The sequence below is a fragment of the Lactuca serriola genome, chromosome 8 (genome assembly GCF_051521515.1).
Source record: "Lactuca serriola cultivar US96UC23 chromosome 8, Lser_US96UC23_V15, whole genome shotgun sequence".
Taxonomy (NCBI): domain Eukaryota; kingdom Viridiplantae; phylum Streptophyta; class Magnoliopsida; order Asterales; family Asteraceae; genus Lactuca; species Lactuca serriola.
Window position 1 is genome coordinate 256,913,333 of NC_136415.1, and position 26,662 is coordinate 256,939,994.

Consider the following 26,662-nt stretch of genomic DNA (forward strand, 5'->3'; position numbering starts at 1 on the left):
CTAAAAACCAGTTTCCTTTTTCTTTTTGTTAGAATTATTTAGGACATAACCTTGCTTACGTTTCTTGCCATGTCCCTTAGTATTTGGGTTCCTTGGTTTGTCTTCAACCATATGAACAGAGGGTAGTCCAAGTTCATTCTCTTATGCGCGAAGGGATTCTTAAATGCACAAATGACTAGCAAGTTGAACCATAGACAAATCCTTATTTGATGTTTCAAGTTATGTTTAAAGTCTTTCCATGACGGTGGAAGTTTGTCAATCAAACTTGACACAACAATGGATTCATCCAGATTCACTTTGTGTAGTTTGAATTGACCTAACATGCGAAGGAGTTCATTGTATTGTTCCATAACATACCTTGAATCAACCATTTTATAGTTCTTTAAGTCACTAACCAAAAAACTTCTTGCTATAAGCATCCACAGTGATGTACTTTGATTCAAGGGTGTCCCACAATTCATTCGCACTTTTAGCATCACCGTGGATATCGAATAAGGAATCTGACATACCATTAAAAATATAACCTCTACAGATGTATTCATCATTGTCCCACTTGCTTTTCTTCCTGGTCTCTTTCAATGTCTTGTTTCCAACTACCTCTAACCTCGGAGTACTTAACACATGTGATGCTTTCAACGTGGTCTGCATAAAGTGCATATTCTTCTATTAGCGCTTGAAATCATTGCCTTCAAACTTCTCCAGTTTGTTGATCTTCGTAGTCAACTCGCGGATTGAATCAACCATCTCCACCAGATAGAAATATTAGTTCGATTATTAGGGTAAAGAAGGGTTAATGGTGGAAATTCGAATTCCCAATGGATCACGTAGGTTTACTTTTCGAACTGATATTTCTACCCTATGTTCAGGTTATAAGAAATCCAGTCTAGGATAATCTAAATGAACACCTACAATTCTAGGTACAAAAACGTAAGCTAAATTGATAGAAGAACTCTTAGTTGGTCAGAGAAAAAGAAGAGTTGAGAGAAGGGTCTGACGGCTGATAGAAAAGAGTTGTATTTATTCTTGACAACTAGTTTATAACCCGTGAGAACCACGGTTATATAATTAATTAAAATTTTAAAATACAAATTAAAAATTATTAAATAAATATGTGAAATTATATCACTTTACAATTTGTATTAAGTTTATTTTAATATTTATTCTAATGTTATTAATTTAATGTAATTAGAGTGAGAAATTTAAAATTTGAAATTTGAAATTTGAAATGGAAAATTAATAGGTTACAAATGGCATGTATTAATTAGAAGATATAATATGATGACACATGGCAAAAAGATAATAAAGTATGCATTAATTAAGAGGCCTAATAAGATGACACATGTCAAAAGAAGAATAAAACTATTCTTTTATTAGATAGGAAGATTAGGATTTTCGTCTTCTGGATTAGTCAAGTAATCCGGGAATTAATGACATTATCAACGGTTTACAAAACTGACGAGATTTGCCTAATTTACCATAATCATCCATTTGAATTTGGATTTTCCACTATGATCATAACTCACCGCTAGGGGATCTGTCCCTTGGACCCCACTATGGCATTACCCCAAGGACCTTCTAAGGGGGCACGGCCCCCTTGACCCCCGTCAATTGTCGTACCGATTTATAATTTGATCTTATATATGTGTGCACTCCACACACACCAAACATATAATATAGAGTAGAAATTATAAACCCTTTATCTTTTGCATATTAGTTCCAATTACACAAAATACCTAATGACACAAAAATCACCAACATACTAAACCTACCACGGTGACTATATAGAAACAATTTTTGAGACTTGTAAGGGTTTAATTATCAAGATTTGAACATTACCAAAAGGTGACGTTTCTAAAATTTCGGTGGTCAATCAACTGAAAACCCCTAATTTTAACTTGAATGCTTAAAAGCAATAGTAATATATAGGTTTAAAACTGGTGAATGGCTATTACTAATTGGTTGAAAGTTGACTGGTTAATAAAGGTTTTAATGAATAAGATATAAGAATATGAAACTATTTCATCTAGATAAAATTTATCATATGATTTATAGATAAGATTCCTATACTTGTTCTTATTACACATAAACCTCTTAAAAATTAACATCAAGGATCTGCTAGTGATTTTCTGTTATTTCATAATCCAAATTTAAAATCAACTTAGTATTTTATGAAAATATTGCTTTTAATCAAAACTAAGTTATCATCCACATAAAATAAAATAATGTTATTGAATAGAGGATGTGATAATCAGAACCTTAAATAGCAAAGTTTTGTACTTTCAAACACTTCATTTTTACAAAATGTCAACCTACTATACCTGGGTATCAATTTTTTTTTTCAATAATTAATCCAAACAATTACAATATTTCAAACCTGCAAAAAATTTGCAATATATAAAGTCTTAATGGCAAATTACATGTATCTTCAGAGTCCATTTCTTTTTCAAATTGTTTAGAAAAATTATCAAGTTTTTCACCCAAAGAAGAAAAACAACCACTCTAGTTTCAATTTTCAGAATATAAATGGAAACATTTCTTTGTATTTTTTTTTTTTGGGCAGAATATACAAAGTATTTGCATCTGAATGGACTATTATACCCTTTGGTGTAAATCCATCAAACATCAGCGCAAATCAATAACATCAAACTTCAACTTGGGGTCGATATAAACATCTGTACATTGTTTATAAATTGGACTGCCATCTGAAGGTGCATCGTGTGCATGGAAACCTCGATGCGGACAGCTTCTAATCACTCCCATACCGCCAGGTGTCGTCAAGCGGAAAATGCCGTGCTTTCTGTATACACAAGGGTAAATCCGGAATTAACAAAGAATAAGCTGTACATAACCCATAATAGCAACATACTTATATATTTCTTTACTAATAATAGCAATATGTAAACAAATAAAGTACACTATCCATATTGTTAGCAAAATGTAAGTACACTGCTATTATAGATGAAAAAAATATAAATGCATTATTATTGTTACTATTATTATTATTATAATATTATTGGTTAAGAAATATAAGCATGTTCCTATTATGAATTGATGCAGATGAATATACCTTGAACTATCTCTTGGTGCCATGACGATTGCGATGGCCTCAGGCAACATAATCTGTAATAGGAAGAAATGATATGATAAACAAATCAAAAAATATATTGCTATTTTATTGCTTTTACCCCTTCTTTTTATAGTCTATTACAAGAAGGAAGATTGGAGGGAATGTTACCTGATATGCGTAGTGTGTATGAACATCAATTGATGACATGAAACAAGATTGTGTTGGATGTGTCTGCAATAACATGATGCAAGAAGTCGATAAAAATGGATTTCTATATGAAATTTAATAATGAAAAAGAGGTCAAATAATTGAAGAAAATGATTATAACATGGAACATGTTTTTTCTTGACAAGAACATAAAACACGTTATGTTAGGTGTAAAAAGAGCTGAGTCGGAACACGCTTTCATTTATTTCTTTATAGTCAGCATTGTATTTTCAATTTTCTTTTTATTAACATATTATAGTTGGAAAACTCTCCGGAAGTATAGCTTAGCATTCATTATACTTTCAGTTTTTTTTCTTTTCTTATTAGGACAATTATTATACATTGAAAGTCTGCCAACTACAGCAGTAAAAATTACTTTGTATTTGAATGAAATTATTATAACTGGGTAGAATGAAATTATTATAATAAGAAGAAACGAAAGCAGGACTCAATTCAAAAGTTGCTCTTTCTTGCATCCAACCCTCTATTCAAATAAATTGTATTACCCATCATCATGTACTACAATCCAATCATTCATGTGAAAGATATGAATATAATTACAAACTAATGATGTAACATGGATATAAATTGTCTATATTATCATACATGATGGACACGGATATATATATATATATCTATAGTTATGACTCACGTGTATCCATCCAAGGGGGAATAACGATCTTTTGTCCTGCACTTCAAATATTTCCTCCTCATTTGTAGCCTGACACTGTATCAAAAAACCTCATGTCAAAAGATTTGGAATGTAGTTATGAGAATTTAAATACTTTGAACAACATTTATAGTTAACTATACATATTAGTAACATCAACTTTATCCAGAAACAACAGCATACAAGTATAGAGTTTAGAAAGGGTATTTCAGGAATCTGTAGAAACAAGGTGATGAAAGTTTACCGAGTCTGTTGTGGCTTCTTGCTTTGGAATGATGAGTGCTGTAACATAGAATTTTCGGTTTTTCTAACAAACAATAAATAAAATAAATTAGAAATTAGAAATTAGATGTATATCGAAAGGAAAGGAGAAATAGAAAGAGTGAAAATTAGTGTGTCACGTACTAGTGAACCAGCAAGAATACCACATGTCTCTAAGTTTTTGTCTGTATTTGACTTTGCCATCTTCATGAAATTGTCCATCAGTTTCGTGGACTGCCAAAGATGATATAGTTAGTGTTTTTGCCTTCAACTAAAAGCAATTATAAATTTGCCTTCACTGTTTCTCCTTTCTCCCATTTGATGCAAAACATGTAACATTTTACCCGTTAAAACATGGCTGTGCATATATTGGTAAAAATATGTGAAAATTTGATTGCTGCATATTTCGTTGTCTACAAAAACCACTTTGTTGCAGAAACTGGGAAGAAGGTGAAATGTTATTGCAAAAATGGGCATTTCACCCTATTATGAGAAAAGGGTACCTTTAATATTTATGCAACAAAATGGTTTTTAATACGAAATATTAAGGACCAAAAGATGCAATTTCTTATGTGTTGAAACAAGGTTGCATAATTGGGAATAATTTGAAGGAATGTTGCATAAATTGTTTAAAAATGGAGCATTGTTTGTTGCACGAATTGGTAAAAAGGTGAGCCATTGTTGCATAAATAAACATTTAACCGGTGCCATGTCATTAGGTAACCTGGTAAGCAATTATGTACTCGCAAAATCTCAAGTTAATAATATTTGAAAATGATTAAATCCACATTTATGCAAAAATACTTCACCTTTTTCCTATTTTAAGCAACAAAGTGGTTTTTATACAAAATTACGCAATGACATTTCAATGTTGAAACATGACTGCATAAATTGAAAATCATGTGAAAAAAAAAGTAAAAAGATGGAATATCTCACAATGTGTAACTCAAGGGGGGATTCAGAAACAACGACACCATCAGTGGAATTTACTTTTAAGGAAGCAGGCCCTGCATCAGTGACCGGAGGTGATGCTGTAGGAATCAAATCTTGGACCTCAGCTAAAACAGGGGGTGGGGAGGGCTGTCTTATAATCTCCATCTGAATAGGGGGGGTTTCTGGTTTTTCATCAAAACAAATCAAGGAATCCAGTTCATTAATATGAGCCTGATTAATGGTTTTTGTTGGTAAAATAGTTGATTCTTCTACACTTGGTTTTTCATGTTCTAAGTTGCTGCTAATTTTTTCAACTGAAGCACCATTCTCCAACAAATGAAGCTTCTTCTCCCTTGCAACATCAAAATAACAAAAAATAAAAATTATTAGTACATCAAGAAAAACGAAAATCATATTAGTTCTAGTTATAGATCATTAGAGCAAATACAAGAAATAACAATGTGTTTTCCTTGATGTGTTAACTATATAGCATCTTACTTACATCTCTTCCTATCTTTTTGAAATAAAAAGCCTTAGTAACCAATAAAATAGTATGTACAATGTTGTAATAGAAAGAAATGAAAGTAATACACAAATAAATGAAATCATGTTGCCATTTCTAGTGTTCAGCCCTATAATATTGGGCCGAGATTACAATAGCAATAGTGCAATGGAGTTTACAAGGAAACCAACCTTGGGATTTCCACTGGTGACAAATCTATATTGCTTGGATAACGAACCTGAGATACATATAAGAGTATAAGCACTCCATGTTACTGAATCAAAAAAGGTTACATGAAAAAATAACAATGTACTTTTAAATTTATTTGTTTATTATAGCATCCTACTTTCCTTTTCCTATTATAACATCGTAGCACCCAATTATAGTAATGTCATGCAAAGACATGATGATATTTACTGCTATGATTGAGTAGATTTTTCATGCAATAATAGGAAGAAAAAAATGAAAGTAAGATGCTAATGCTAATGCTATGCATTTAGACAAATCCAAAAAGAAAATGAAGTTACCGCAACATTGAAGGTAGGAGCTGGGTGTTGTCCACGAAGTCCATTCGGGCCCAAAATAGAATGTCTGGAGAGAGTTTCTTCCCTTGCACGAGGAATATTTAGAGAACTAAAGCAGCAAGAAAACCAATATCACTAGTTTGTGTCATAAAAACAACCACCATCAATTCTAAGTTCTAACTAAGGACCTGATAATGTCAAAAGGTAACAAGATCTCTTTTTACAAGGATCCCTTTGGTGAAATACATGCCAAAGGGTATAAAATATCGGATTTATTTGTCCTCCACATAATTAGGAACCAACGAATTGCAATAATCATCTTCAAATTGTACACAGTAAAAATCCCTAGAAGTTTCAATTTAGTTATTAATTTTTATCCCATTCATTCTGTCGGTAGACATGCTGAGTTGGCATCCTATACTTCACACGGATTCTCCACATCAATACTTTATTTTCTTCTTATATAATAGAGAAAGAAAGAGAGGGGGAGGGGATATGAAGTACATAACAAATTGAAAAGAACACTTACAATTGCCTAGTTTGCTCTTCCAGAGTATTAACAGGTGAATACAACTGCATCCTAGTATCTTGATAGCCATACCCCCCATTAACATTACTAACCTGTACCTGTGGTGCCTGGTACTTTATCATAGAAAAGTAAAGTTTGTTTCTATCAAATTGCTATTATATAACCTTTGGAAGATATACGTTCTAAAATCTAAAAATAATCATCAGATTTTCACATGTTTACACCAATATGGCAATAATCGATCGTCTTATTAAAAAAGTGGTTATGTCACATAACATAACAGCCACAAACTATTGCCATATTGCATGCTAGGTCACTCATCATGTACTTGTAGTCTTATACAAACCGAACATTGAACTTCATATTTTGTTCCGCTTTAAGCTTTTGAACAGGTAAACCCATCTGAGAAGGCATCCTATGTGGCAAATAGTGTCCACTCTATGTCCATGTGGTGCTGACATGGTATCCAACGTGGACTTTTTAATTTAAATTCTATTAGAACTTACAACTAATACCATAAATATTAAAACACCCATTCCCATAATACAATAACGGAAACAGAGAAGATGGATCAGACCAAATGTGGATTTTATGCATCTTCACCCAAGATCTGGATGTCAAAGGGGATTCAAAAGTTATGACAGAAAATTGGTCTTTCGAACAGAAAAGTTCTATAAAGAGGAAGAGATGAACATTTTGTTAATGATTTTAGTCTTCAGGCGTTGAACTATTATACCCCTTTTAACAACTGAGATATATTTGGCCTACAGTTGAAAGTGAAAATGGAATTTGACTTCCTTATTTGGTAAAACCGGTTCCTTACTTGATTATAAATTTACGCCATAGGCCCTTAAACATTGATTTTTAGGTAAGTGCCCTATAATATAAATTGGTTAAAATTAAAAGTTAAAAGTACATCCTTTTTACATGCAATTTGTCCTAGTCAAAAATACATATCTATAACTACTCATGAATACAAGTATCATACCCGAAAAGTTGTTTTATGAAGATTATCAATTCAAACCAGTAGAATTATTATGGTTATAACTTATAAGTGAAATTAAGGGACTATGATATATAACAGAGGTATGGCATCCAAGCATAATGACTGCAGATGGAAGAAAAATAATGGTACATATATTATACCTTATTGATGGCATAAGTATTCAGTGAAGTTTGCTGCCTAACAGAAGGTAAAGATTTTGATGACTCGAACAATTTCGTTTGAGGAAGATTACTCCACCCATTTGATTGATATGTATGTTTTCTGGATAACTCTTCAAGCTTTTCTCGTACAGCTGGCTTCAACCCCTCCAGCTCAGTTATGACACTCAATATTTTCTGAGATTCAATTATTTGAAACACTGATGAACTTGCTGATAATACTGGTCAGGAAATAAAAAATTAAAGAATTGTACCTTCTTCAGATAAAGCTTGTCTCTCTGAACAGATGCTCGATAATCTCTATGGAATGGTATTGTTTCTGTAGCCAAACTACAAAAAAGAAGCATATTTTCATTGGAAGACCTTGAAATGACCACAAGAATCCCCCTATACAAGATTCATATTATTATAAATAATATATTTTCTTACCTTGTAAACCTTAGGAGCATAATATATAGATCGATAATATTCTTCTCTTCTCGGAAGATGGCAGCCTGCAGCAGCACAGATAACTTAAAAGTTTAGAACAGCTCGGATAAAAGGTGACCATACCATTATAAATGAATGCATGCCACAACTGTAAGATACCAAGGTCAACTACTTTGACCAAATATTGGATTGCAATAACAGTTTTAGATTATGAAGAAAATACAGTACATGTGTCTCAACAAACCAATGCAAGACTTGATTATCTGAAACCATAAATTTTAGGAATATCGGGCATGTCTTCCTTGAATGTAACCTTGCTTCACCTATCGTTAGTGTTTAAGTCAAACAGAAAATGGAAATACTTTATGTCAACGGAAATTCGATGTTATTATTTCAGAAGAAATAAAATGAAAAACACTTATGTTGGAAATTTCGTTTTCTTTGCAGACTATTTTCATAAAAATTCTGGGCATCTTAATATATTATTGGCTCAGAAGTTCTATGATATAGAGCAATCTTATAATTAGATTTTTGAATTCTATTTCTATGCTTCTCTTCAAAGCCAGATGACAACACCTCCTCCCCAGGTGGCTTCATACAGTTGCAGGGGGTAGTTTATGGAAATCCCAACATATTGATGGTGGAAGATATATATTGTATGTAATTAATCTAGATGTAAACCAGAGAAATATGAACCCTCAATGTTCAGGTAATGTGGATTTAGGTACTTTTTAGTTTATGTTAGAAGACAATTGGACCTTGAAAATACATTAATCGGGACAATTTTTTGCCACACAGTCATTGATCCACACATACAATCTCAGACCTTGAACTAGAAATGACATCATGAAGTATTTCTATTTCATGCATCACAAAGGTGGAACAATGCGCTTGTATAGAAGAACCAGTCATGTGTGATGTTAACTGCTCAAACTTCTGAATGAATTAATTCCACCTGAACTAAAAACAAATCGAATATGTCTAATCTCCCTAGCAAATTCTTCAAAATCTAAATTGATATTCCTCCATTGAGGAGAATCAATCACGTATCTTATTTTTCAGTCTCTTTTTATGCTTTGTGACATGCCAACACAACATTTTTGCATCTTTGGCTTTTGCAAATAATCAATTCATTAAGAGATGCCATCTTAGCAGCTGGGTCATTCTTATTATCATTAGTGTTTTCTTTCGTTTGGTTTTTCTGCTTATACTATGTACCATGTGTGATATACGTATCTTGGTTATCATATTGGTTTCTATATAACATAGAACTATTAGGACATGCATGTATTCTTTTGATTTCCATTCTCATTGAAAACAACAATTTTTTGGCTTGGTATAAAGAAACTAGTAGCTTGTTATCTTCCGCAAGCATTTCATGCAAAATCTTTTTTAGGCTTGTGAAACTAGTATCATTTCAACCATTGTTTGCTTTTAAGTTAAACAATGTCAACACAGCATGAAACTTGGTAAAAAAATTTGGGACACGACAGAATGGCAGGGGTCTTGAGGTAGGATCACTAGTTGTACCTAGTGGTGGATCAGTTACTAATGCACCTTCTACCAAACAAGAATTGACCTAAAACTACATGTAATTGTTATTTTTGATACTTGTCCGTTTTGGATGCAACTATAGGTATAAATATGCTTTTCTTAATTCTAGTGCATGTGATTTTATTAAAGTTCAATGTGTCATATGTAAAGCTAGTCTTATAATAGCATAATTAGGCATGTTATGTAATGGGCCTATTATGCTTAATAAGTAAAAACTAATAGCTAATTCTCATCCAAACATAGACATTACTCTTTCCTTGTTTCGATGTCTCTTTCCCTACTAACTTAATTTTTTCCTTAACTAAAAATAATGTAATCTCAATGATATTACGGAATGTCAATGTTTTACATATCAATCTGCATCAACGGTTCTGGTTTATTTTTGAGCCTCGCATACACTTGCTGCAGCTACTAGCTACGCTAAACAAACATCCATGTAACATGACATATGTTCAACCAAGTTATGAGGTTCCCTTATGTCACATGACATATGCATTCCAACTCAACGTACCACACATAGTAACCCCATCATGTATAGTCAGCTACATCATCCCTGAAATTCAAATAGCTTCAACCTGGGCCACTAAAATATTGTTAGTGCTATGCGATTTACCCCTATGTGATGGGCCCCAGGGCAGAATCTGTGTGGGCTATCCAGAGGGTGCGGTTTTCCCTTTTTCAAATAGCTTCGACCTTGACTAATATTAACTTTATAAGCTAACTTACCACTTTATATAATAAGTTAATAACAAAACTGATATCAATTCCTTAACTCTTCCCTTTCCACAAAAGCAGTGCTTTGTAGCTAGTCATCTGTACCCTTTAGGTATATCATGTCTACCTATTTGTATACTACACAATAGACACAACAAGACATACATTCACAGATGCAACTCTATTCAGTATATACTAGTGAATGTTCTGAAGGAGGATTGAGCGAGTGAAGTGCTCATAAAGTTATAAGGGCACGCTACATGTATCAATTCCGTGACCAGTAATTGAACTGAACACATCCAGCATGAAAGAATTAATCAGAGCAATGAGACTAAACAATTCACATCTAACAGGCATCGTTCCAACTTTAAGGGAATAGAACTTATTTAAAACTTCAATTATCATAATTAAGAGGATTATTGAACTTCTAAGATAAACGACATAAATAAATAAAAAATTAGTAGGTTGATCAAAAAAATAAATTTGGAGGAGAAGTAAGGACCTGGCGAAGAATGTTCTCGGCGATCCGGTAGTAGTAACGGAGAGAAATTCGATTATCGACATTTATTTTCTGTGCGCTGGCAGCTACATTGATTGCTCCGGAAGATGGCTTCATCGTCCTAGGGTTTGAATTTTACTTCCAATTCGAACAAAATTGCATCGTCTTGAAAGGATCAAACAGAATCTAAGAACTTTGAGAATCAAAATTGGAATAAAGATGAGAATTTTGTGACGAGGTCTATGGTGATAGAGTCAATGGCGCCGTTGAGGAGGAGTGCGATGTAAACAAAGGTTTTGTGTGAAGAGGGCGAAATATAGCTAAAGACGAAGTAAGGGTCTGACTAACTCGGATACACAACACGTGGATTTTTTAAACCTTTGCGATAACAATTTATCCTAACCAACTCGGTTTTTCATATTTAGTTACAAAATTCTATTCCACAGACTATTTTTAGGGTTTGATCATGATTGTTTTATAACGTTTTTACTTTGCCAAAATATTTTAAATTAAAGTCAACTGTAAATTTTGGTCATCTTGTTGTCAAAAAAAAAAAAAACTATAGTTTCAATTTGAAAAACCTTAAACATGTATATGATTGGTTCAAAATTGGATATCTTTTGTGTTTTTGGTCCATGTGCTTGTTAATTAACTTGCATCCAACCAGAAATTACTAATTAGTTTTTTAAATATTTTTTTGTTCTGAGAAAATTATAAATTTAGCCAAAAATACTAATTACTTTGTGGAAAATAACAAAAAAAAAAACAAAATTGCATTAGTAGCCACTATAATCACAGATAGATTAAATACATCTGCGATTTCGCCAAGCCACCTGCGAATATACAAGTGGCTAAAGCACAGGCATGTTTTAGCCACTTGTACATTTGCAGGTGGGTTTTTTTTTTTTGTATATATACCGTGTTTTCCAGGCTAAAATCACAGATGGACATAGTCCATCTGTGATTTCCTCTCGTTTTCACCTGCGCTTTTGTGGTTTTTTTGTTTTTTTTCTTACTACAAAATTGATGGATTTGACTACGAAACAACCTTATTATATATAAACTTTTGCAAAAAATTATCAGTTTAGTTGTTATTTGTTTGGAAAATTTGTTTAAAACCTCTAAAAAAAATGAATGAATATTTGGTTTGCGTTGTAACTGGTGGTAGATGGCAAGTTATTGAAACAAATCATGAATACATATGTCCACATGTAGGTATTTCTGAATTATGTTTGATATTTTCTGAGTATATTAGTTATAGTGAATTTGTATCTTTGGTGAGAAAGAAAACCGGTTTGTTAGACAAATATAAAATTATTGTTTGTTTCCATCATCCTAAATTCAATCATTATATAGCCATGGTTGAAGACATGGATGTTAGAATGTTGATCAATGTAATCAAATCTAGTGGAGAAAGGGCTGTGAAAGTGTTTGTGGTAGCTGATGAAAGTGATGCGGTTACAGAGGGTGGCGAGAGTGGAAATGAATTGGTTGCTAATTTATGCAGCGATAAAGGGAGCAACAATCCAATAGGTACTTTCAATACTCCTAATGTACCTCAATTTCATAGTGTTGCTAAAAATGTTAATGTTAAGTATTCACGTATTCACTATGTGGATCCTGAGAATTATAAGTATGTTGGGGATGATGATGTTGGTACATATCTTAATGATGTGGGTGGTCGTTGTGTTGATGTTCCCAAACAAGAAGTTAAAGTTATGAATAGGCGTGTAGTATATAAAAGTAAAAAAAAAAAAGTTATGATTCAGAAAGATGAAAAGGTGCATGCTTACGGGGATTATGTTGATGTTGCTGATGTAGCTTTAGATATAACCGATTTAGAAAGCAATTCTGATGGAGATGAGTTGGGTGATGAAGTTAAAGCTAAGTTTCCTGATAAACTTTTTACGGTATGCCCCATGTACCAACATGTCTAGTTGGTATTAGTGAAGATATCCCAGCACAGATGGTAGACATCAATCTTCAAAAGATTAAATGTCTCAGTATATTTAAGAACAAATACCTTCTAAAACGAGCTATTGGGAACAACTGTATTCGAGAAGGTTTTCAGACGAGGACAAGTAGATCCACCAAATCAAGGTATGAGGTTGTGTGTGTTGGGAAAAATTGTTCTTGGTTACTAAGAGCAAAAGGAATTAAAAATTATGGCGGACTTTTCCAAGTGAATAAATTTGTTGACATACACACATGGTCTTCAATAATTTTGCAACCTAATCATCGACAAGCAAACAAATATGTTTTGGGTGAATATATTGTTGATGTTTTGGCTGAAAATTATAGTAGAGTATAACGGGGACAAGAGATTATTAATGATATGAATGCTCAGTTGAAAATCAATATCTCATACCATCAGGCTTGGCGTGCAAAGCAATATGCATTGTTGTCGTTAAAAGGTACAAAAGAGGATTCTTTTACCAAACTTTCGGCTTATTTTCACAATTTGGTCAAACATAATATGGGTACTGTGACACATATTCAAACAGACGGTGATGATCGGTTTGAGTTCTTGTACGTCACACTTGGTTGCTCGGTTAGTATTATTATATTTTTTATTATTATTATTTTTATTTTGGTGTATTTGAATAAATATACAATGTATTGTAGGTACGCGCTTTTGTCAATTTTTGTAAGCCGACCCTTGTAGTAGATGGAGCCCACCTAAATGGCGAGTTCAAAGGTACCATGTTTCTTGTTGTTACTAAAGACGATCAAAACCAAATATTACCGGTTGCATATGGTATATGCAAAAATGATGTATCGATTCTTGGACATGGTTTTTTTTAAAAACTACGTGATTGCATAGGAAATATGGAGGAGCTTACAATTATATCTGATAGGTCTCCATTTATAGCGACATCCATTGCAAACATTTTTCCTCACGCTCATCACGGAATATGTGTTGTCCATTTGTATTTCAACGTACTAGCTAGATACGGGAAGAGTAAGACAGTTAAAGGAGTTTTTTGGGAGGCTTGTAGAGCCTATACAGTTGATGGTTTTGATGCTGCCATGGAACTTATGAAAAAGACAAAAGAACCGATATGGGAATACTTAAAAGGTATAAATCCTGAAACTTGGTCTATGACATATTTTAGAGGGAACTGATACAATGTTATGTCGTCCAACGGTGTGGAGTCTATAAATGCATTATCTAGACACAAATGTAAGGTGTCGATACTTATGTTGATCGATTTTTTTCGTGCAACAATGCAACAGTGGTGGTTTTAAAGACGTGACTTTTGGAAGTATTAAGTTTTAATATTAATGTTTTTGTTAAATGTTATTGATCTTAACGGTGTAATTTTGTCTATTTTTTAAGCGGAAGCAGCAACAACACTCACCCCTTGGGTCGATGATATTGTAATAGAAAATGAAAAATCTTTTAGTAATTGGGATGTTCGCATCTCAAGTAAGAAATGCGAGGTCAAAAAGCGGGCACAAAATGTGATTGTTGATTTCCAACAAATGACGTGTACATGTAGGCATTGGCAACTTGATAGCATACCTTGTGGTCATGTCATAAGAACGTTAACAGTCAACAATTACCAAGACTGCTTGATATTTGCATTAAATGCTTACCATACGGAAACACTGAGGAAAACATATGAGGAATCAGTAAACCCTTTGCCAAAGTCATCCTAATGGGAGATCCCCGATGATTTGATGATTGTTAAGCCACCTATAATGGATAAATGCCAGCCAGGCAGGCCAAGAAACACAGACCTCATTTCATCCCAAGGCGAGGGTCCAATTAAAAAAGAGTGTTTTACATGCGGTCAAGCAAGACACATGAGAAACAGTTGTTCTGGAAGGGTGTCCGGTAGTGGAGCATGTCGCACGAGAATTCCTACTACAGAAACAACATTTAATATTAGTGCATCTGCGAGTTGCTCACAAACATATGATGTTGATTTTGATATAAAACAACCTTAAATTGAAAGAGTTGTTAATTTATTATGTATTGTAATGTTTTGTATTAAATTTTCTAAGATGTTGTTATGCTTTGATATTTTAATTGAGTTTGAAGATTATAACAAAAATGAAGCTTTTATATTCTAAGATGTTGTTATGATTTTGTTACTTGGAAATTAACAATAAACAAACATGTTAATCTAAAAAAATAGCAAACCCAATTCATGATAATGTTACAACACTTTTTTGACTAATTATTAAAATCAAGGAACTGCAATGTGTACTTCTCTTTCTCAATTGTTATATAGTCATCCCTAATTCTCATTTTATCTTCCAAACGATCCTTTTGCACCCTAAGATGTATCATCTCTGCGTCCTTGTTAAAAAGCTATTTTTCAGTCATTTTTAGTCTTTTGTATCCATTCTTCATGCTCTGTGATTTTCTTTTTATTGAGGTCTATCCATTCTTGAGCTTGTTTGCATTTTGATGCAATAACTTTATGACGTTGACTGAGAAGTTGGGATGACTCTTTATCCTGTTTTTGGTGTTCTTCAGCCTTTTTCAATTCTTGAAAATTTTCATCTTACATATATGGGTCTGCTAAAGAGGGTGTAAAAAATGGGTCGATTGGATCACAGTAGTAACAATCTACTTTGTTGCATGAGCAAATTTCGAACATTGGGGTGGAACTCATAATAAAGTCGAGATTATATTTAGTATTTGTAATAATAAAATTATGCTATAAGTCGTATTTATACATACTAGTAATCTGCAAATCATAGTCTAAATGCAACCATTTTGTAGTCAGAGTTGGAATTCATAGTCAAACTTTGAAATGACTACACATAAATGACAAGTCACTATAGTAACCTGCAAATCGTAGTCAAACTTCGAAATGACAATACATAAATTACTGTTTGACGTGATAAGTCACTGTAGTAACCTGCAAATCATAGTCCAAATGCAACCATTTCGTAGTCAGAGTTGTTAACTCCTCTTTTTATTATTATAAATAGATGTTTAAGCTACACGAAATGAACACCCATGTCATTTATATGAAACCAACTTGTGACATCCCCAAAATCACGGCCAAAAAAGACCGATTTTGTTTATGCTTTGTAAAAATCAGAGTACTTCTTTTCATAAAAATGTTGTGGAATTTGTTCCCAGAAAAACACGATAAATACGTTATTAAAACATTTTCGAAGAAACGTATTTTTATTCATCATAAAACGTTTGGGATGTCATCGTTAATACAGAAACATAAGCATAAACAGAACTTACAATTATTTACACTAGTGATCTACATCTCTTTAAATCTCTCAGTGTAATGTCACTTCATATCGCCACCTGTGATGTAAATAAACTGAGTGGGTCAGGTTGGGAAACCTGGTGAGTACATAGGGTTTTCAACCCACAATAATATAGTTATTTTGTTTAAACAATCAAACAATCAACCCAATTACCCATCCCCATTATCTTCTTTTAGTCTTCCCTAAAGATATTATCTCAAGGGTCATCTCCTATATCATATTTACTTCTCATCTCCTTACATCGTATTTCCTTATATGATTGTTCCTACGAACTTTACCTAAGGATCATTGCCTACATTGCATAGACAATACTAATATGGGGATTACTCCCTCAATATGTGTCTAGCAAGAGTTAGGGTATCATCGCATGATTACGCAGCCACCACATTGCCTGGACTTGTAAATCATGATAAGGGTTAGTCTAACATCGCATGTATACGTAGCCACAACATCGCCTGGACTCGTACTTCATAACAAGGGTTAGACTATCATCGCATGAATACGTAGTTACAACATAGCCTGAACTCGTAATTCATCACCTACAGTTTACTAGCCTGCTGGTGTTTCCACGGGGTTGTCTATAATAGTCCGTGGTCGCCATCTATACTCTGGTAGATGACTACATCTCCAAATTGTCGGACAAGGTTGTAGTATCCTACATCACCGAATCATAATCATCTATCTATCCTCACCTAATTATCATCACCTATCTCTCATTATTTTATTTCATCACTCACCAACTATTTCATCTACCCATGTTTTATGCCAACATATTTGTAGATATAAAATAAATATACACTTTAAATCATTTAAAACATGTATAAATTATTCATCCAACATAGACAACAAGTATTCAAACAATATGCACACATAGCACGTAATTTATATTAAAATACTTCATATCTATGTGTAAGATGAAAGGGACTATGCACTCACCTGAGTAGGTGGTGACTCAGCACTCGAACAGCGCTTTGATACTCTCAAAACGATTTTCCTTCGATAAAACCTAATACCAATACCACTAGGGTTTAGTCTAACGATAACAACGACAAATTAATTAGTCTGACTATTATTAAGCATTAATAACGCTCAATATAACTCATAATAATATCCCAAATAATTATTATAAGTTCCTAATAATGTTACTATATTAAAACATAAGCTATACTAAAGATATGTTAGGCGTAGCTCACTTACAGCGGATTTTCTCGAAAACCGGGCTTCGCTGGAGCAGCGTTCCCGAGCCGAAAGGCTCTTTTCTCGGGACTCCAGGAGCCTCGGGGCTTCCTTCAGGTGCTAGGGGGTTTACCTAGGCTTTTAGGGGGGTTAGGGAGGCTAGAGAGAGAAACTAGAGAGAGAAAGTGAGTTTGGGAGGTGTTAAGAGAAGGCTAGACCCGACACCTCTATTTATAGTGCAAAAATCTGATGGACTCGCCGAGTTGGTCCATGTGGTGGCCTTCTGGTGGTGCCACGTGTCCAATTCTGGTGGTGCCACATCACCCCCTATCGGGTATCAGCCTTCGAACTTAGAAAAATCATAACTCTCGCATACGAGCTCCGTTTTCGACATTCTTTATATCCACGCGTAGGTAAAATCAATATCTACAACTTTCATTTAGACTCCGTCGGCTAATTCTCGACCGATCTCAAATTTAACAGTAGGAGGCGTTTAGACTGTTAAATGATCGCGAAGAATTCGTAACTCCTTCATACGAACTCCGTTTTCGTCCATATTTTTACCTTTGAGTTCCTATTAATGAGATCTTCAACTCTCATTTAGGTCACGTAAGCCAAAAACTGCTCGAACTAAAATTCGAGTTTCGGGTCATGCACTGCTAAGCCGAATCTTAGAAAAATCATAACTTCCTCATACGAAGTCAGATTTGGACGTTCTTTTTATCGACGCTCTTAGTTTAACATATTCTACAACTTTTGTTTAGATTGCTAAAGCTAAATCTTTCTCTATCATAAATTCACTATTTACGCTTCCCGGTGCCGTGCCGGTTTCCGTAAAACTTCGACGAGCCATAACTTCTTCGTTATAACTCGGATTTCGGCGTTCTTTATATGTACGGAAACCTTGTGACATATTCTACAACTTGGTTAAGATTATTTATTCTAAATAATATTTTGTCGAAAAGTCGTTTTTGACCCTTATTGCCTCTAAATTGACTAGCCCGGATCTACGGGTGTTACAATTATCTCCCCCTTAGGATGATTACGTCCCAGAATCATCAACGAAACAGGGTCGTATAATGACTCCATACGTCATCTCTTCATCCTAGGTAATAATTATAACTTCTACATTCCTTCAAGTCTATCTCTTAAACTCATTGGCTGTAAGAGTACTCGATCGTGCACCTGCTCTCTACCTTAGGCTAGACTCCCAATTGTGAACTTCAAGTCACAATCTCGATCCTTACTGGATATGAACTTGAGATGATTTCTTTTATTACTACTATGGATCGATGTGTCATATTCTAATGACCTATCATCGTATGTTGCAACACTTAGACTTAGGTCTCTTAGAGTTAAATTCTAAAACAGACTATGCCTTCATTCATGTTCTAATGTGATATAATCACACTTTAACATTTGGCATTTCTAGTTACCAACTTCTTTAACAACGAGTGCGATATTTCTATTGATCGCTTTGATTTCAATCATTTGGTTTAAGTCGGACGCTACATCGATCTTGATTTTCTAAACCACATAGCATACTTAGCGTAGTCGGACTCAATTCGATATGACCACTAGGGTCGGAATATCAACAATCTTCTTAGTCATTACCGAAATGATGGTAACAACACTCTTGAATAAAACGAAATCCATTACTAGCTTCTTGGTAACCTTGTGACTTTCCCTGATCCAAGTGTGAGTCCTGTGCTTCCGGTAGTATAGGCCTCTACTACCATTCACACCTACTCATACTCGTCCCAAGTATTGTCTCGTAGTTTCCCAAGTCACCATGCAGCAAATCACACAACAACTTAACACATCAGATAACAAAACAAAGGTTTTATATTATTTCTTGAAACGATTACATAGATGTTCAAGTTCACCCTAGACTATGCCTCTACTAGGCTACATCATACGAAACTATGGCTACTGAATAATCCGATCTTCGGGTAAGAAGTCTTCATTCTTGATTCCTCGCATTGTTGTCTGCTTCATTGAGGATCATGTGGAATGCCCTTGGTATCGGCGGTGCATTTGGTCTTGCAGCTTCGTTTTTCTTTGGACAGTTCTTTGAAATATGCCCATCATTTCCACATTCGTAGCACTTCTTGTTGTCGAATGTACAATCTCTGGAATAGTGACCGGTCCTTCCACACTTATAGCACGTCACTTCACCAACGCATCTTCCGAAGTGCTTCTTCTTGCATTTCTCACACCACTTGGCTTCATTCCTTCGGTCGTCCAGGTTAGACTTCGAGAACTTTCCCTTATTATCAGGTCTTGAGGATCCTTCCAACTTCCTCTTCTCACCAACTTCAACTTTCTCCAGACCCTTTTCTCTTATTTGGGTCTCAATATTCTTGGCTGCCCAGATGGTGGCTTTCAAAGTGGTTGCTTGTTTGACTATTGGACCAAAGTCTGCTGGTAATCCATGGGCAAACTTATTGACCTTGGAGAGTTCAGTTGGAACTAGATAAGGAACAAGCTTCATTTTCTCCATAAAACTTGCAGCATACTCGATGACAGTCATCTTTCCCTTCTTTAGATTCTGAAACTCGTTGTTGATTTCCAGAAGATCCTGTTCAGAGCAGTACTGCATTTTTAGCTGCACCAGAAAATCCTCCCATGACATCTTGCTCGCTTCTCCTTTGGGCATCGAATCAGCTAGTAGCTTCCACCAGCTTAGTACTCCAGATTTCAACAGAGGAACCGCGAGAGCGGTCTTTTGCCTGTTGCTACTCTCACAACTCTCAAACATTGTCTCCATCTCGGAGATCCAGTTTATGACTTCCACCGGCGTCGGGCTTCCAAATAGACTCGGTGGTTTGGACGCCATGAAATCCTTGTATTTGCATCCACGTCCATCATTTCCTCCATCCTGGTGGTTTTGTCTAACTATTGGTGGGTTGGCTTAACCAACAGTCCCACTGTAGTTTCCCTCCTTAGTCTGCCCTTCGTTTAACTCGGGCTGTTCGATCTGAATGGTCGCTTCCTCTCGATTTTGCTAGAGCAAACACCTGGTTTCCTCCATTTGACGATCCAACATCGCTTGGATCATCGTTTGCACTCCGGCCATTATGACTGGCTCAGCAGCGGCTTCCATCACCGGTATTTGCTCAATCACTGGGGGTTGGTTTCTGTTCCCATTTGCATTCACGTTTCCGCTGCGGGTTCTTGCCATCTTGATCTATACACCGAATAAGGTGAATCTAGATCTTTACTTAGGATTGACGGTTAAATCATCCTTATCACTCCGAAATGTTTATATGCTAGTTCTAATATCGTAGTCGTACGTTTAGAATCCTAAACACATAAGGTTTCTAGATCCGGTCGGCAACAGACCATAGATTCGAACAACTAATAGCATATCAGGCACAAGTATTTAGCACATAAAAGCATTTTAGGCACAATTCCTAAAATAAGCTAGTGCTCACACCTCACAATCATCGCTTAGCATTCTAAGTTTAAGTCTAGAAATAAATCCATATTCCTAGTTCGCTTAAACTAATGCTCTGATACCAACTGTGACATCCCCAAAATCACGGCCACAAAAGACCGATTTTGTTTATGCTTTGTAAAAATCAGAGTACTTCTTTTCATAAAAATGTTGCGGAATTTGTTCCCAGAAAAACACGATAAATACGTTATTAAAACATTTTCGAAGAAACGTATTTTTATTCATCTTAAAACGTTTGGGATGTCATCGTTAATACAGAAACATAAGCATAAACACAACTTACAATTATTTACACTAGTGATCTACATCTCTTTAAATCTCTCAGTGTAATGTCACTTCATATCGCCACATGTGATGTAAATAAACTGAGTGGGTCAGGTTGGGAAACCTGGTGAGTACATAGGGTTTTCAACCCACAATAATATAGTTATTATGTTTAAACAATCAAACAATCAACCCAATTACCCATCCCCATTATCTTCTTTTAGTCTTCCCTAAAGATATTATCTCAAGGGTCATCTCCTATATCATATTTACTTCTCATCTCCTTACATCGTATTTCCTTATATGATTGTTCCTACGAACTTTACCTAAGGATCATCGCCTACATTGCATAGACAATACTAATATGGGGATTACTCCCTCAATATGTTTCTAGCAAGAGTTAGGGTATCATCGCATGATTACACAGCCACCACATCGCCTGGACTTGTAAATCATGATAAGGGTTAGTCTATCATCGCATGTATACGTAGCCACAACATCGCCTGGACTCGTACTTCATAACAAGGGTTAGACTATCATCGCATGAATACGTAGTTACAACATCGCCTGAACTCGTAATTCATCACCTACAGGTTACTAGCCTGCTGGTGTTTCCACAGGGTTGTCTATAATAGTCCGTGGTCGCCATCTATACTCTAGTAGATGACTACATCTCCAAATTGTCGGACAAGGTTGTAGTATCCTACATCACCGATTCATAATCACCTATCTATCCTCACCTAATTATCATCACCTTCCTATCATCACCTATCTCTCATTATTTTATTTCATCACTCACCAACTATTTCATCTACCCATGTTTTATCCCAACATATTTGTAGATATAAAATAAATATACACTTTAAATCATTTAAAACATGTATAAATCATTCATCCAGCATAGACAACAAGTATTCAAACAATATGCACACATAGCACGTAATTTATATTAAAATACTTCATATCTATGTGTAAGATGAAAGGGACTATGCACTCACCTGAGTAGGTGGTGACTCAGCACTCAAATAGCGCTTCGATACTCTCAAAACGATTTTCCTTCGATAAAACCTAGTACCAATACCACTAGGGTTTAGTCTAACGATAACGACAAATTAATTAGTCTGACTATTATTAAGCGTTAATAACGCTCAATATAACTCATAATAATAGCCCAAATAATTATTATAAGTTCCTAATAATGTTACTATATTAAAACATAAGCTATACTAAAGATATGTTAGGCGTATCTCACTTACAGCGGGTTTTTCTCGAAAACCGGGCTTCGCTGGAGCAGCGTTCCCGATTCTAAAGGCTCTTTTATCAGGACTCCGGGAGCCTCGGGGCTTCCTTCGGGTGCTAGGGGGTTTACCTAGGCTTTTAGGGGGGTTAGGGAGGCTAGAGAGAGAAACTAGAGAGAGAAAGTGAGTTTGGGAGGTCTGAAGAGAAGGCTAGACCCGGCACCTCTATTTATAGTGCAAAAATCTGATGGACTCGCCGAGTAGGGGGGACCTACTCGCCAAGTTGGTCCATGTGGTGGCCTTCTGGTGGTGCCATGTGTCCAATTCTGGTGGTGCCACGTCACCCCCTATCGCGTATCAGCCTTCGAACTTAGAAAAATCATAACTCTCGCATACGAGCTCCGTTTTCGACGTTCTTTATATCCACGCGTAGGTAAAATCAAGATCTACAACTTTCATTTAGACTCTGTCGGCTAATTCTCGACCGATCTCAAATTTAACAGTAGGAGGCGTTTAGACTGTTAAATGACCGCGAAGAATTCGTAACTCCTTCATACGAACTCCGTTTTCGTCCATATTTTTACCATTGAGTTCCTATTAATGAGATCTTCAACTTTCATTTAGGTCGCGTAAGCCAAAAACCGCTCGAACTAAAATTCGAGTTTCGGGCCGTGCACTGCTAAGCCGAATCTTAGAAAAATCATAACTTCCTCATACGAAGTCAGATTTAGGCGTTCTTTTTATCGACGCTCTTAGTTTAACATATTCTACAACTTTTGTTTAGATTTCTAAAGCTAAATCTCGCTCTATCGTAAATTCACTATTTACGCTTCCCGGTGCCGTGCCAGTTTTGCCGTAAAACTTCGACGGGCCATAACTTCTTCGTTATAACTCGGATTTTGGCGTTCTTTATATGTACGTAAACCTTGTGACATATTCTACAACTTGGTTAAGATTATTTATTCTAAATCATATTTTTGTCGAAAAGTCGTTTTTGACCCCTATTGCCTCTAAATTGACTAGCCCGGATCTACGGGCGTTACACAACTCCCATATTCAGAAATGACGTCGAATTTAGCAACTTTTTTGAATGAAGTACCAGGTTCCAATTCTGAACGACCATGGACGACAAATGAGGTGTTGGTTCTAACACAATTTTGGCTTAGTGTTAAGGAGGGTGTAACATTACTGGCTCCCCGACATTGCCTAGTAGGAGAAGAATGGACCCGCATAACAACTTTGTTCAACCATGGGATGGGAGAAGGATAACACCGAATATAATCAAATATTGTCAGTAAATGGATGGATGTAAAGGAAAATGTCACATTGTTCAATCGAGCGTCCAATTATGCGAAAATCACGAAAACTCGTTATGCAGACGACGAAGAGTTCTTGGAGGTTGTTAAAGATTTTTACATTTTGGAGCGTAAAGGTAGAGACTTCGAATATGAGGACGTCTGGAAGCTTGTTAAAAGTAATCAATATTTCATGTAGACGGCTCTATTGTTATGCAAACTGGAATTCCAACCCGTCACTTTTGGTATAAACGGGCGTCGTCAATTTTGGTATAAAGATCGTTGAATAATAGAACTCTAGTTCTCATTTCATACCGTTTCGCTAAGATATCTAGGTTGTCACAATGGTTTGTTGTAGTCATTCGAGTTTCAGCATTGAAGATATTGGTTAAACGAGTCCAAAAAAATTTGATCGTTCAACTTGCTGGTCTCGTACACATAAAAATATGCACGAGTAAGAACCAAGTACTCCTCATCGGTCCATGGTATTGAAGTCATTTTTAGAGAAACAAAGAGAGTAAATTTTCAAAAGTAATATATTAATAACTAAAATATCGTTAAGCATAATGCTTTTTTTAAATGAAAGTAGATTTACAGTAGTTTCTACACACAATCGCAGTCAAATTTTTTAATTAGTCTGCAATTCATAGTCAAACTTAACTGAAGAACGCAGTGTACTTACTGAGAACACAAGAGATGATTGTTTGAGTTGACAAGCCATTGCACCAAATGACACCACAATGTATTGTTGTTTGACTTGACAACACACTTTGAGTTACAACTAGGGGCGACTAGCTGATGAAGAAAATGGCGTCCGACCGTAGCTGATGAAGAAACATTTTATGGAACATCAACTCGTCCCCTTGTAATTGAGGGACGTCTAACAAGTAACCAAACACAGTTTGTCTAAAACTTTCGCGTCGTGCACCATGTAGCACCTCCAATACTTCCCAAATGTTGCACCCCGATCCTTTTAGGTTGACAATAGCTTTAACATTTAAATTTTTATAATTTGTAACATCCCAAAAATACAGTCCAAAAATTTCGTTTTTGAATCATTAATAGAACCATAAAACATCCATCATCATAAAGAAAAACAAGAACCATGTATCTCAAAATATCATGTCAAATATTGTATCATAATCAAATAAGAAAACATCAGAGTCTAAGAAATTCTCAGGTTGAAACTACGGTGTGTGCCATACAATCATCTTGATCCCTTCCCTTTGCTAGTGGAAGTACCTGGAACCAAAACTAAAAACGATAAGCACGAAGCTTAGTGAGCTCCCCCATAGTACCACATACCATACTATAACACATACTGGGACTCGCCCATTGCATCGGGCCCCACCCGACATCAGATTAGGATAGCGGACTGAAGTGCGGTATCAGCCCCGCCCGCTATCAGACCGAAGTCCGGAATACAGATCATAGCAACCAGCACATAACACATAACATATAACATATAAACATAATAGACTTCCTCGGGCTTGCCTCAACATCAAACCGAAGTCTGGTACACATAACATGTAAGCTAATTCTGCATCAGGCTTGCCCCAGAATACATAACACATAAAATGCATGAATCACAGAGACATCAAGCATACATATACTCTTCTCGGGACCACCCCGGCATCGGACCGGAGTCCGGAACATATAAGCAGCATCGGTCTACCTCGACATCGGGCCTAATCCCGACATATACTTGTTGGGTTTTGAGCATTCTAACACTCCTAAGTGTACATGCAACCCTAAATACCTTGGATCTATGTTTTCTCTATTATACATGCAATTATGAACATCCAAGGTATTATCCTAATCTAGCATAACAAATAATGAATATAACAAGATAGAATACATACCTCTTTGATGTAGAATGTCTTCATGAAGCTTGAGTGCCTACTGCCTCAAGTGTGACACCTCAAATGGTTCACACAACACCAAATACACTTGGAATAACTTGAGAGAAACTTGAACACTCCTAAAATCGGCTAGGCCTTTCTTATTATTCATAGTGGCCGATTTTTCCCAAAGAATATGATCTTATATAGTTGTTACAATTAGGGTAAACCCTAATTGTCATAGCCTTCCATTTCCTTGGATCCATGGGTTCAAATACACCATGGAGCATCCATGGACCATCCTATGGGTTTTAGCCCAACTTGATTATCCATGGAGAATTAGCCCACTATACAGTATGGATGATTTACACAATCAACCCATATATTTAATTAGTCTTCTTTTGATCACTTAATTAATTCTAGATTAATTCTTGATCAATACTAATTAAATAATCTTATTAATATATTAGAACTTATAATATATTAATCAACCTTAAGTGTTATTTCTCTCATTATAGTTTATCCAAGTGCATGATGCCATGCAACCCAAATGGACCATGCCGGGTCGGGTCAAGTCTTACCAATTATAGTTATGGACTTAGACATTAATCCAACAGTCTCCCACTTGGATAAGTCTAAAACTATTATTGCAAGTATGACTTCAACACCGACTGGAAATCATAGCTCTCAAAAGCTTCCGTCAAACTCTGACCTTGCCGATGAACTCTGACCTTTGTCAATGACTTGTCCATTAGATAAGTGATCATATATTCCTCCATTCTGGATATCGTATGGACTGAGACATGGATTATCAATCATTCTCTCTGTCCATTTGTTGTTTCCCGATTTTCGATTCATGATGACTGACTAATTGAACAAATCAAATCAGTCCTGGCTTGGCCAAGCATTCACATGTGTCATCATTAAATCATCGAGGGCCCCACATATATCGCTTTTATCCCAAAGGTAAAAGGAATGGATAAACTTCGACTCATATGGCTTGTTCTGCTACTTGTTGAATCATACACAAAGGCACGTTTTATAACATTGAGTTACCAATGCGTTTTTGTGCAATCAATGTACTATCA

At 35.4% G+C, this 26,662-nt stretch overlaps 1 protein-coding gene across 2 annotated transcripts; it reads right to left on the minus strand.

Moving 5' to 3' along the window:
• Nucleotides 1-2,486: 2,486 nt before the first annotated feature.
• On the minus strand, nt 2,487-11,440 carry AMSH1 (associated molecule with the SH3 domain of STAM 1). 2 transcript variants are annotated; one of them, XM_079013108.1, is made up of 14 exons: nt 11,057-11,440; nt 8,287-8,351; nt 8,112-8,187; nt 7,840-8,034; nt 6,694-6,800; nt 6,168-6,273; nt 5,832-5,878; nt 5,142-5,490; nt 4,350-4,439; nt 4,189-4,251; nt 3,927-4,001; nt 3,236-3,298; nt 3,068-3,120; nt 2,487-2,797 (listed from the first exon to the last, which is right to left on the minus strand). In XM_079013108.1, exons 1-14 carry the CDS (start codon nt 11,168-11,170, stop codon nt 2,623-2,625), a joined length of 1,578 nt encoding a protein of 525 aa, XP_078869234.1. In that variant the 5' UTR covers nt 11,171-11,440; the 3' UTR covers nt 2,487-2,622. The 2 variants fall into 2 exon arrangements, with proteins under 2 accessions (XP_078869234.1, XP_078869233.1); XM_079013107.1 differs by having other exon boundaries at nt 6,694-6,806.
• Nucleotides 11,441-26,662: the final 15,222 nt, after the last annotated feature.